This window comes from Eulemur rufifrons, chromosome 28, assembly GCF_041146395.1.
Source record: "Eulemur rufifrons isolate Redbay chromosome 28, OSU_ERuf_1, whole genome shotgun sequence".
Taxonomy (NCBI): domain Eukaryota; kingdom Metazoa; phylum Chordata; class Mammalia; order Primates; family Lemuridae; genus Eulemur; species Eulemur rufifrons.
In genome coordinates, this window is record NC_091010.1 from 59,941,999 (window position 1) to 59,954,443 (window position 12,445).

Genomic DNA, 12,445 nt, shown 5'->3' on the forward strand with positions numbered 1-12,445 from the left:
ATGACAGTGTCTTGCTGTCACATGGAATCATTGAGTGGGGGGGCGGGCGCACACTCAGGTGCCCCCCTGCTTCCCAGCACGTGTAAGGCTGCAGTCGCTGGGCTCCCGCAGTCAGGAGCCGCCAGCAGACAGAGATGGAGGCAAGATGAAGCGGCTGATAGAGAAACAGTTTTCATTTCTGGAGTGTCTCAGCATCTCAGCGGCTTTGTGTGACGGCTAGGCCATGCGGGGTCCAGACTGGCTCCGCCAGGCGCCGGATATTAGCTGCTTGGGTGCGGGCCCCGGGGCTTCATCTCGTCTGCTCTAATCAGCATTGTGGTATCTGCAGTTATTAGTTTTCCTAACCTGTGGCTGCCGTCAGCACTGATAAGGTCTCCTTTTCATAAATTTACAGGCATTGCTTTCTTGCCAGCTAGCATCTCTTATCTCATTGGAACCAATATTTTTGGGATACTTGCACACAAAATGGGGAGGTAAGATTATATGAAAACAACACTCTTATTCTGTTATACTTAGAGTAATGTAGTTCTTTTAAAAAGTTCTCAGTGTTTCTGTCTTAGCTGTTACAAGCTGCTATTTTTATTTCCATTGAATATTTGGATTGGGGGGATTGAATGATCATTTATTGATGGTATATTCTTTTTTGCTAGGTGGCTTTGTGCTCTTCTAGGAATGATAATTGTTGGAATCAGCATTTTATGTGTGAGTAAAAGATGGCATTTGACAAATGGGAACAATCTGAATAAAACTTTTGCTTTAGACGAGAATCACCAAGAAACATTTTATAGCAGTTGGGTTTGTTGATATTTTATTACATCTTTCATTTTATTCCAATTTTTTTTATCATCTTAAAAATTTTTGGACAAGACTTTCCAGGTGGTATGTTTTCATTTTATGTCGGAAGTTATTTCAAATGTTTTATTGTATATTTGTTTTTAGCTTTTTTCTCCCCATTATCTTAAGCATTACAGTGTCTTAAACACTTCAGAGCAACTGAAACACTAGCAAGATGTTTTTCTGGACTAAAATATCTTCTATCAGTGGCCAATGTCGACCTCAAATGGGGCCTCCTTGTCCTTGTTAAAACTTGAGTGTGGACTAGGCTGATCTTTCATATATTGCAGTTGACTAGTTTTTCACGGTAGTCAGAAAACCTGTGTTAAGCCGTGACTTTTAAAGATTAGGAGGGTTCAGTTCTTCCAAACCCCACCCCTCTTCCTATTTCCTTCAGAAGGGAACAGGCATACCAGGCCCAGAGAAAACATTTTTAAGATTTTCCAAGATGATTTAGAGTTGGATCTCTTGTTATTTTAGCATAACATTTATTTCTTCTTACAGATTCCTTTTGCAAAAAACATTTATGGGCTCATAGCTCCGAACTTTGGAGTTGGTTTTGCAATTGGTAAGTCACCCGAGCCTTGTGCCTAAAAGCTGTATTCCTGCTAGGAAAGGTTTCGTCTTGCTCCAGTAGACTATAAGTATTCAGCCGAAATTTCCAGAAGCTTGAAAGGAGGTTGCAGGCAGCATAGCTCAATTACAGCCTATAGATCATCCACCCGAAGACATCTGCTTCCAAGTACTAGTCATTTGTTTCCTGAATACTAGTATTTTTTAAAGCCCGATATTTACAGAAGCCAATGGATACTCGATTGCTGCGCTTGGGCAAACGAGGGACTTCCCTACTCGGAGCCCATTTGTTTGGACTCATTTTGAGCATACCTGCTCATACGAGCCTGGGGTCAGACTGCACATATATTTGCTATAGGGTTTGCTGCAGACAAATGTACAAAATACAGACTGACGTACTGATGACCGTCTGGGCTGCAGGAATTTTCACAGGCAAAGGAGATGGGTCTTTGTAATGTTAGGAACAATAACTAATAGGAAAAATCTTAATATGTTGGACAAATAGTATACTTTTCTCATTTATAATATACCAATTGATCATGATAAAAATAAGTGCTAAATCTATCACAGGATAAAGGCAGGAATTTAATCTCTGAGCGGAACAGTAGGAAGAACAAACAGCTTTTTCTGACCCCCGGCTGCGGCCATTTTCCCCTAGCGCATAAATGTCCTCCCACAGAACCTTCACAGCATCACCACAATGAAAAATTGTGCTTCATTTCCAATTCTTTGCTTAACATCCTACTCGTATGTTAGTTTTGTTCACCCCTGTGTCCCCAGACCCTTGCACATGTTAGGCAGTCGGCAGGTACTGTGTGAATGAAGTCTCCCGCATCTGTCTGCCGCTGTTGCAGGTGGCGGTGAGGGAACTATCATTTGAGTCCCCTGCTGAGTGTGTTCCCAGACACTGGCTCATTGTAGCCAGTCATCTGCACCACCATTGTAGAGGCGGAGAAACTGATGTTCAGAGAAGCTGGGCATGACCACGCTCGCGCAGCCAGGGATTGGAATCCAGGGACTGGAGCCTGGACACACACACTCTTTCTTTATGCTACCTGTCCCCCACTATTCAAGAGACCAGAGATTCTGATACTGGTCTTGTTTTTGTTGTTGTTGTTGTTGTTTGTTTGTTTTTTATATATAGCTAACTTGTTTTAGTTTCCTGAGTAGGGCCAGATGCTCTCTCAGATTCCTTTGAGTTCTGGTGCCTTCTGATCCTCCCTGGCACTCTCTGCCTTGGTAACTGTCACAGTCTATGTGCGAGGGCCAGGTGTGGATGGGAGGAGGCTGGGGAGGCATGGTGTGCTGAGTGGCAAGGGACAAGTGGGCTAGAAAATAGTGAATCGGGAACACACCGACAGGATGCAGGCTAGGGCCCTGCACCGCCAGTGACCTGCAAGTCTGACGGATCCGAAGAGTGGCAAGGTGAGTGGCCAGAGGACTGGGCGCACTCATCCCAAAGATAGGCTGTTCAGACAGCGGAGGACAAGGTGGGGCAGGGCAGAGGATGGGCAAACGGTGGCCCAGCAGGACTCGGAGCGCCATGCTGGGTTCCAGCCCCAGCCTTGGCAACGCCTACTGTCTGTCCTCAGCAAAGGTGCACTGTCGCAAGTCTGCCTGGAGACTTGCAGGTGGCCATGACAAGAAGGGAAGAGCCAGAAGGTAGTGAGTGTACGATGCAGTCCTTGCCCTTCAGCCCACTTTTGGCTTATGACCTTTTCTGTGCACTGTGTCCCCTGCTCGTCCTCAGGAATGGTGGACTCGTCCATGATGCCCATCATGGGCTACCTCGTGGACCTGCGGCACGTGTCCGTCTATGGCAGCGTGTATGCCATCGCAGACGTGGCCTTCTGTATGGGATACGCTATAGGTAAGGACACTGGCTTTTCTCAACAACCTTTGACCTCAGTGCAGGACAGATACTGCCTGCTAAAAATTATTTCAATCTTTCTGTGTACAAGACTTTGGGAAGGACCTTTATCTAATTCTCTGTTTCCTAAAAGGTCCTTCTGCTGGTGGTGCCATCGCAAAGGCAATCGGATTTCCATGGCTCATGACAATTATTGGGATAATTGATATTCTTTTTGCTCCTCTCTGCTTTTTTCTTCGAAGTCCACCTGCCAAAGAAGAAAAAATGGTAAGAAAAATTTAGGATGCATAGAGCATTTCTTGGTCTTCTGATAGTTTCCTCATAGTCTAATTCTAAAATATTACTTCTTTTGGGCAGAAGCCTCCAAACAAAGAGTGAGCATTCCTTTTTAGTTTGGGCCATGTAGGGCAGTTACTTCTTTTATTTTTTATTACTTTTACAGTTATTTCTTTTAAGCATTATGTTTATAAACTTGACAAATGAAATTATTTTTGGCATAGATTAGCATCAGTATAGCTCTTTTGTCAACCGGATATAAACCTGGGGTAGTTCAGTTTGATTTTCTATGGTTTTTGAAAATCTTGGATGTAATGTTTTTGCCTCCCATACTCCCCATTTGGTGCCGTTTGCTTTTCTCCTAACCCTTACAGCGTTCAGCAATAGTTGGTGTCTTGGTCCTTACTGTATGTAGGATTCTGGAGATGATTTTAGCGTTTTTTTTTTTTTTTTTTATGGAAAACCACTGTATATGCACCTTGGGGCACACGTGAGCACATAGAACTGTTTAATTCATAACTTTATAGCCAGAATTACAGCCACAGGCAAGATATAAAGTGTCCCGCTTTTAACAAGTTTAAATTTATTGATTCTAAATTTGAATTTTAAAATGCGTAAGTCATGGTAACCTTACTAAGGTGTTTTCCTTACTCAGCAAGGAGGAACTCAGTGTTTCTGATCATCGTTCATATCTGGTAGTGGTATTGCTGTTTTTATAAATATCAAATGCTGGTAGATGCTCATATAGATGAAAGGAGGATTAAGAATGAATGAGATGAACAAGGGGAAATGGCATTTTGTGTGTATGCATAGATGTGAGGTTTGTTTGTGATGTGCTCTTGGAAGTATATCAGAAGTTCTGACAGTTGAACTGAATGGATCTTAATGCTTTTGGCATTTCTTGGACTGTTCTTTGATGATTTTCATCAAGAGTGGGTTTAAAGGCAAACCCTAAACTTAGGTTATGTGCAGCCTATATTTATCTTGGGCATTTTTACATTCATTAATTTTTTCAACATATTTAAAAAATATATCAAGCACTGGGCACTGGCTTTGTCCCCCCTTATTTTGTATAGGATTTAACAAGATGATTTTGAGTAACTCATGACCCGTCGGACTCCTGGGGGAGGAGTGGAAGGCGCTGTGGGGATCCCGGGAGGGAAGCTGTCCCCTTCTGCCTTCTTTCCTCTTGCTTAGCTGCATCTCTGGCTCGGAACAACCACAGCACTTCCTCATACCTCTCTTAGGGGACTTACCTGTTCCAGCCTGGCGGTGTAACTTCCGGATCCGTCTTTGGCTTGACCCTACACAGCACCTCGCCCAAGTGGGGGTCAGAAAATTCTCAGCACAACTGAAAACTGTCATTCTATTACCACCGTATCAACTTGCTCAAGACTGAATGAAGGTTACTCTCAACCCTTTTTGACCACAAACATATATGTGTAGTCACCTACAAATGCTTCTGTCACCCACGAGACTGTCTAAGACTCTTGGGAGATAGTGAAGGGCCATCGCGGGCCCGGGAGCCACACTGGCTCTAGCACGTAGAAATCTGTGCGTCTCGGCTCCTCTGCTGCGTGGAGAAGTGACAGCATCTACCTCATAGGGGTACTGTGAAGGTTAAAGGAAAGAATCCCAAAAGAGTGCTCGGCCCTGTGTCTAGCTCAGTAAATGTGTTATTTCCAGGACCACCCCACTCTTACCTCTTGCTTTTCGCCAGCTCTCTGGCTTGCTGCGTCAGCCCAGCAGTACCTGAATCTCCTCCCTTGCGTCCCTCTGTGACGTGAGAGCTTCCCTTTGCTGTACAGACCCCAGGACTGCCGACTGGGCTTCCCTTGCCAAGGTGGCAGACATTAGTGGCTGTGTTGTGTTGTCTGCCTGTGGACAGCAGCACGGGGCTTATCGGAGGCCTGGGAGGACGTGAATGGGGTCAGGGGACAAGAGAGGGTGCGCTGGCCCAGCCAGCCGCTGCTGCGCTCCGCAGGGTGACTGGCAGAAGGCGGGCCTCAGTACCTCTTACCCCACTGGAACCAGAGCTTCAGTTCATTTGAAAAAAAATGCTGAAGGAAGTAGAAGAGACAATCCTGAAAGGCAAAGCAAGAATTACAGGTTTCCAGAAAGCCACTGTCACTGTAAAATGTCACAATCCTTAATAAGCGCCTAGCAAGATAAATCATTAAAAACTTGAGGAAATGTGCATCTCCCTGCCCATAATTGATGCCCATAATCGAAGGTGTCACATCAAATGGCACTTGACTGGCATAATGGTAACATTTGAGGTGTCGGCCAACAGCTGCCGCTACTCATTGTGCCAAGAGAGCAGGAAGAAAGCGGAGGAAGCCGATAGCACCTAATGACAAGGGGGCGTTCAGGCAGGACGTGCCATGGAGGAGGCAGAATCGATCAGAAAACCCGCTACCAACAAGTGCTGGCGTTCAGGATTACAGTTACCAGATGCAGGGGGCTGTGGGAGCCAGAAGGCTGCAGCCCTCGGCAGATAATTGTTTCATTAGACAGCATCCTGGCAACAAGGTGTCTGGACTTAAGGTGTTTTATATTGAAAGATCTAATGTTATTTTCATGGATCGCAAAGTCATAGAACCATGAACCTGTTTGTGAACGCTGTGTTTTTCTTCCATTTGGTTTACTGGGTTTCTGTTTTTTATAATCAGTGTTATTAGTATAGGTAGAAGAGGAAGTTTGTTACTCAAGTTGCTCTGCAAGTATAAGAAATGTCAACACTGCCACTTGAGAAAAATGTGTTTGTTGTAAGACAATTACATAGTAGCCCGTAAACTCTCAAAATACCCAGCTGAGAAGAGCTGTGTTCTGGCATGGATTTTTTTTCCCCAGGTTGAAGAATTATTTTTAAATACAGGGTATGTTTCTTCATTTTACTCTTTAAGTTTCTGATTATTGCCTCGGCAGGAAATTAGGTGGTTTGATCGCAGCTTGATTTTACTGGATGGCCCTGATAGTTGTCCCATAAAGCCCTTCGAGCAACAACTCCGTTTTCTGGATGCCATGGCTTGGCAAGGAAGGCATGGCCTGAGGCTAATGAGACCAAATATGCTCCTCATAGTAGTATAATCCATTTACAGAAATTTTTCCCTTTGCAGGGCATTTACATAGTGGCTGCAAAGCCACCACTGTTTTTTTCTAGATATGGTAAAAAGGCCTGGTACCCATCAAAGTCTCGAAGACCAGAGCTCTTACCTTTTTTAATGCTTTCATTTTCTCACTGTCCCAGCTTTGTGTCTGTATTACCTTTACACTTCACTTGGTCCAACAAATTTTTACCACTTTGGAGATCCTGACTCATGAACTAGGCATTTGGCAGGGGTGAGGGCTCACTTCTCAGTAAGTGGGCTTTGCTCTGAATTCAAATGCCAACCCCCTTGTTTGGATTTTCTACTCGGTTGAGAGTTGAACCCACCCTCCTCCCCACAGCAGCACGTGGAGAGCTGGTCTAATTTACCTACCTGCTCCACAGGCCTCCCTGGACTTGTTCCTTACGCACTGGACTTACCACTTGATGCTATTCAGGCCTCTCTTTTCCTGGCTGTTTTTTTTAAGAGACACGGTCTTGCTCTGTCGCCCAGGCTGGAGTGCAGTGGCAGAATCATAGCTCACTGCAACCTTGAACTACTGGGTTCAAGTGATCTTCCTGCCTCAGCCTCCTGAGTAGTGAGGATGACAGGTGAGCACCACACCTGGATAATTTTAAAATTTTTTGTAGAGATGAGGTCTTGCTATGTTGCCCAGGCTGGTCTCGAACTCCTAGCTTCAAGTGATCCTCCTGCCTCAGCCTCCCAAAGGGCTGCAATTATAGGTGTGAGCCACCTTGCCTGGCCCATCACGCTTATTTAATCATGTATAACTTTTTTTAAAAAAAAAAGTACAGCTATTGCACAATAAACCTTTGAAGAGAAATTCAGAAGCCAATAAGCTAGGTTTTAAAAGCTATAAAACAACACTTTGAGGAAGAAAACTTCTTTACCTGAAAACAGATAGGCTGTGGACAAATATGGTTTGGATAAATTGACAAATTCCAGTCATTTGAGTCTGTATGATGCCAAATAACCAGTCTGACTGAACTTCTTTCCCTGCAATGCAGATTTTTGTTGCGTTCATATTACGTGCGCTGTCCTAGGTTCTGGGGGTCCTCAGATTAACAAATACATATATTCAGGTCTGTTGTGGATAAACCAGGAGATGGCAGGTAATTGTGAGTAAGGGAGAGTGACGGCCATTCTTTCTAAGGTGACCTCGCTGCCTGTGGGCTAAGTCAGGGGCGAGGCCCCAGGCCTGGCGTTCTTCCAGCTGCCGTCTCACTGTGCTTCCTCACCAGATCTCCGTGGTGGCCAGGCAGGCTTACTTTGTGTCCTGCTTGGTAAATAACCTGTATTTTGCTCATTGTCACCTCCCTTGCTGTCCAAATCCATCTTTTGAGGTTCACCTCAATGCCCACCTCTCCTGTATTGCTTTTCCTGGGCACCTAACCCACGGTGAGTCCTCCCCCTGGGACCCTGGAGGACCTGTGCTTACCCACGCGGGAAGGTAACTGCTTTGCTTGGTAGTAGCTTAAGGGCACCGACACAACACCTAGCAGTTTCCCCGTAAGCTGTTGTCAGCTGAATGACTGCGCTGTAGTCTCAGATAATGCCATGTAAATAGGACAGTGTTTCTTGAAGCTTGTCGACACCACTGTCATGCGAGGGTAGGGACCTGGAATTTCATTTTTAACCTGCTTCACCCCTCCACACTCCACAGTGATCCTTGGGCACATTTCTTTGAGAATTACTAATCTGGAGGATGAGACATTTAGTTATTAGAAGGGTTAAACCTTTGTATAATGTAGGTAGAATGGTCCTGGGATACAAAGTCTGTTGCCTCAATTATTTTTAGAAATTGAGCTCTTTATTAAATATCAGTTCACTTGGCAAGCAGCATAATGAGAAACAGTTAAATTTGAAGCTGACAAGTTGAGCTGGCAGCCTCAGAGGGTCAAGGAGGTCCTTATCTGCACATGTCACACAGGACGATCATTTGAGAATGTCTTGGGAAATGATAAATGAGTTAAGCGCTGAGTGGAGTCTTATCAAATCTGTGGGACAAGAGCTACAACCCAAGATGGGTTGTAATAGGCTGACATCAGATACATTTTAATCCATTTAGATTTGCAAACTGCACAAAAAGATACTGGGGGAGTAGTTCACGTGAAGGAGAAAAAGCTCTGTGAAACATACTTGGTGAGAATTCATTTTAGTTGACATCCCACTGCCGTCCTCTGCACTCTTCCAGCTACCATGGGGTGCTGCAACAGTGGGCTTTGCCCTGAGGCTGCTGAGGCTCCTGCCTGCCCCATTCTGGCTGTACATCCCTTGGTCAAATTCTTTAACCGCCCTGTGTCTGTTTTTTCAACCTGCCACACAGGGTTATTGTGAAGTTGAAGTAATATAAGATGCATGGTCCTGGCATGATAAATGTCAGCTGTGTAATCATACTGCGTGCGTGGTTCTATCCACTTTCAGGAGGAATAATTGACAAGTGCTTATTGAAGGTGTGGTTTGAAAACAAAGTATCACTGTTTTTTGGTCACATTGTTTTTTGTTTGATTTTCAGTAACAATAAAGGGCATGAGAATTTCATGTTCGTCAGAAGAAGAATATGTTTTTTAAAAAAATCATACACGTGAGATAGAGGAGGACAGCCAGGATGTGGGGAGACACGGTCTGGAAATTACATTTATGAAAAGATAAAAGCCCTAGGATGTTTAGCCTAAGGAAAAAAACCTCCAAGGGGCTATGTCTGTGAAGATATCAGAACCCGATCCATGAGTGGAAACAATGGAGATGGGTTTTAGTGTAGCCTTAGGTACGTTTCTACAGGAGACTTGGCCTCATTAGGGAGAGAGCACGTCCTTGTCCTTGCAAAATGTGACGGCACAAGGAAGCCTGCCAACAGAAGTTGTACTGGGTGACCTCCAGGATGTCCCCACCCCAAGTCCAAGACATAACTCTTTTTAAACCTAACCTGCCTCTCCTTTGCTTCGTAGAGTGTAAGTTCCCAGAATTGACTCATGGCCTCTGACAGGTGTACCAACAATGCCGCAGAGACTGCTTCTGCCATCTCCTATTGCCTGGAATTTTCAGAGGGTAGAACTCCAGGGCTTCTAGGCCAGATACCTGGTGATTGCTCCAAATGATCGGTTAATATGAGTAATAATACATAGCTTTCAAACTAGTAATCTTTAAAAACAGTAAGTTAAAACTGTTCTATCTTTATGAAACAAGAAGTTAATATGCTTGCACTCTGCTCTCTTTTAGGCTATTCTCATGGATCACAACTGTCCTATTAAAACAAAAATGTACACTCAGAATAATATCCAGTCATATCCGATAGGCGATGATGAAGAATCTGAAAGTGACTGAGATCCTCAAAAGTCATCAAAGTATTTAATTGTATAAAACAGTGTTTCCAGTGAAATGACTCATCCAGAACTGTCTTAGTCATATCATCCATCCCTGGTGAAAGAGGAAAACAACCAAAGGTTATTATTTCTTTTCCATGATTATGATCGATTGCCAACGGCCTTATAAAGAAAAAGAAGCTTTTCTAGGGGTTTGTATAAATAGTGTTAAAACTTTATTTTATGTATTTGATTTTATTAAATATTATACAATATATTTTGACGAAATAGGTATAGTGTAAATCTATAAATATTTGAATCCAAATCAAATATAATTTTTTAACTTACATTCATGAACACTTGGGCAAAAATCTTATATTTTTTCTGAATATTGGTAATGAGTGTTTAAAATTAAAGCACACATTATCTCTGAGACTCTTCCAACAAGAGAAACTAGAAGGAAGTCTGGAAAACAGAATCAAGTAAGACAGCATATATTATATAGACAATGAGTGTTATTTAACTTGTAGTTACTATCAGCATATTTATGAGTTAAAAGCTAGTTATTCATGTGCAGGGGACAAGAACTTGAGTCAGTCATCTTTTGGATTTATCCATAAATCTTAAGTGGCATTAGTTTTCTATATAATCACCTACCTGGAAAGAGATGGTTGTAAATTATGTTTACATGTCATGTGGTTGGCAGCAAACATTAAAGCCAACAAGGGAAAAATAGTAACTGTTCTGAAAGCAGAGAAAAGCACCCAAATGTTTTGAATTAGCAGCTTTCCCTTTAAGATATATACTTGATTCTTACTGGATGAAAGAAAATTGAGGGTACATGTAACACTGTTAAGGTAGTTTAAACCATGATAAAGTTTATCAACACCTAGTTCAAGTTTTACAAAAAGAAACTTGATAGGCCAATAGCTGCTGACTTAGAAAATCAGACTATACTATTAGACTATACCTGTTTGCAGGCTATCCAAGTGTTTTCTAGGGATCTATTACTTTTACGTTCTAAAATTATTTTCTAGACTTCCTGAAAGTTGTTCACATCAATGTGAAAACAAATTTTTAATGAAGATGGGAAGAATGAAATTGTTTGTCTTCGATCATATATTAGGAAAATGGGTTAAAAAAAAAAAAGGGTGGTCAGGACTCATCCCCTTTCACAGGCAGAAAAGAAAAACCAAACATGTAAAAATGTTGTGTTAACAGTATCATTTAGTGTGCAGCGTAGTATAGTTTTTCTAAGCGTGACAAAATATTGATGTGCCTTTTCAGTGCAACAGCAAATACTGTTAGTGAACATTGTCAGTTTTTGTTTTGTATGAGATATGACTGGAGTGTGAAGATGTCTCAAATTAACTACTTGTTAATTCTGCAGTTCTATAATCATAAACAAAAATTAATGTCAGTTTTGTTAAGCTAAAACTGTGTTTGTGTTAACTTGGACATCAAGGAGCAAAAGAACTTTAGAACAAAGACTCCTCAACCTTAGGACCATTGCTTATTCTCCAGGAAAGCAGCTGATACTTTCTTTGCTTCATGAAGCTTGTGTGTGTGGCTTCCAGATTTGAAGTCTGGTTTCCAAGTGCAGCGTGTTTGAAGCAAACAAGCTTCCTTATTCACTTATTTGCAATGAGCAACGTACACAAGATGGCGTGGCACTCTTATGTGGCCGGAAAAAAAAAAAAAAAGGCAAGACAGTTTCTACTTCTGTAGGGGGGGAGAGCCTTAACAAGGAACGTGATACCAGTTGGTTCTTCATGAGGGTTTCTGATTCTTCCTTCCTCTAATACCATACACTTTATTCCAGTTTTATTTTTGGCTTTAAGGCTCAGCCTCTGTAAGAATGGCAAAGGCAGGCCTGATGTTGATCCCTTGGGTTAAGACATACATGAATTTTTCAGAAATGTTTTGGAAGTAAAAGATATGTTGTATCTGAGGAAAAAAATTTACAAGGTCTTTTATATGACTAATATTCTGGGTTAGCAAGATTGTGAAAAGGATTTTAAAAAAAATGTATGTATCAGAACAAAGAACACCTAGCAATCTGAACATGTTTTTTGAACAGAGGTGGTCTTTATGTTTGTACCTGGTAATAAACAGATGAGGTAGCAATGAATATTCAACTTTCTTTTGACTGCTAAGTATATCTGTCCAAGTCATGTTTTAGCTAGTTTACTTAATAAATCTTCTGAACAATGTACTGTGCCAGTTTGTATTCTTTTATAAACCAAATGTTGTTGGAATAAAATACCTAAGGTGGTATCATTTTGACTGTGGATATTTAATTTAAAACTATTCTTCTGTGCTTACAGGCATCAGGTAAAAGCCACTCCAGGTTAGTCTGACCATGTGTTTTGGTTTTCCACGATTTGTTTTAAATTGGAATATGTAACTAGCTACATTATGTCAATGTGGAAAAGACCAGTAAGTTATCCTTTCATCCATAAACTTAGTGTTGTCTCGAT

At 42.2% G+C, this 12,445-nt stretch overlaps 1 protein-coding gene across 1 annotated transcript in view; it reads left to right on the forward strand.

Annotated features, from left to right (window-relative positions):
- SLC18A2 (solute carrier family 18 member A2) overlaps nt 1–12,178 on the forward strand; it is a 38,697-nt gene extending 26,519 nt beyond the window's left edge. Inside the window, exons 11-16 of the mRNA XM_069460489.1 lie at nt 395–473; nt 651–702; nt 1,339–1,402; nt 3,158–3,277; nt 3,411–3,544; nt 9,883–12,178. Of these exons, the coding sequence (XP_069316590.1) occupies nt 395–473; nt 651–702; nt 1,339–1,402; nt 3,158–3,277; nt 3,411–3,544; nt 9,883–9,987 (554 nt within the window). The 3' untranslated portion in view covers nt 9,988–12,178. The remainder of the gene's footprint in view (nt 1–394; nt 474–650; nt 703–1,338; nt 1,403–3,157; nt 3,278–3,410; nt 3,545–9,882) is intronic.
- The last annotated feature ends 267 nt before the right edge of the window (nt 12,179–12,445 follow it).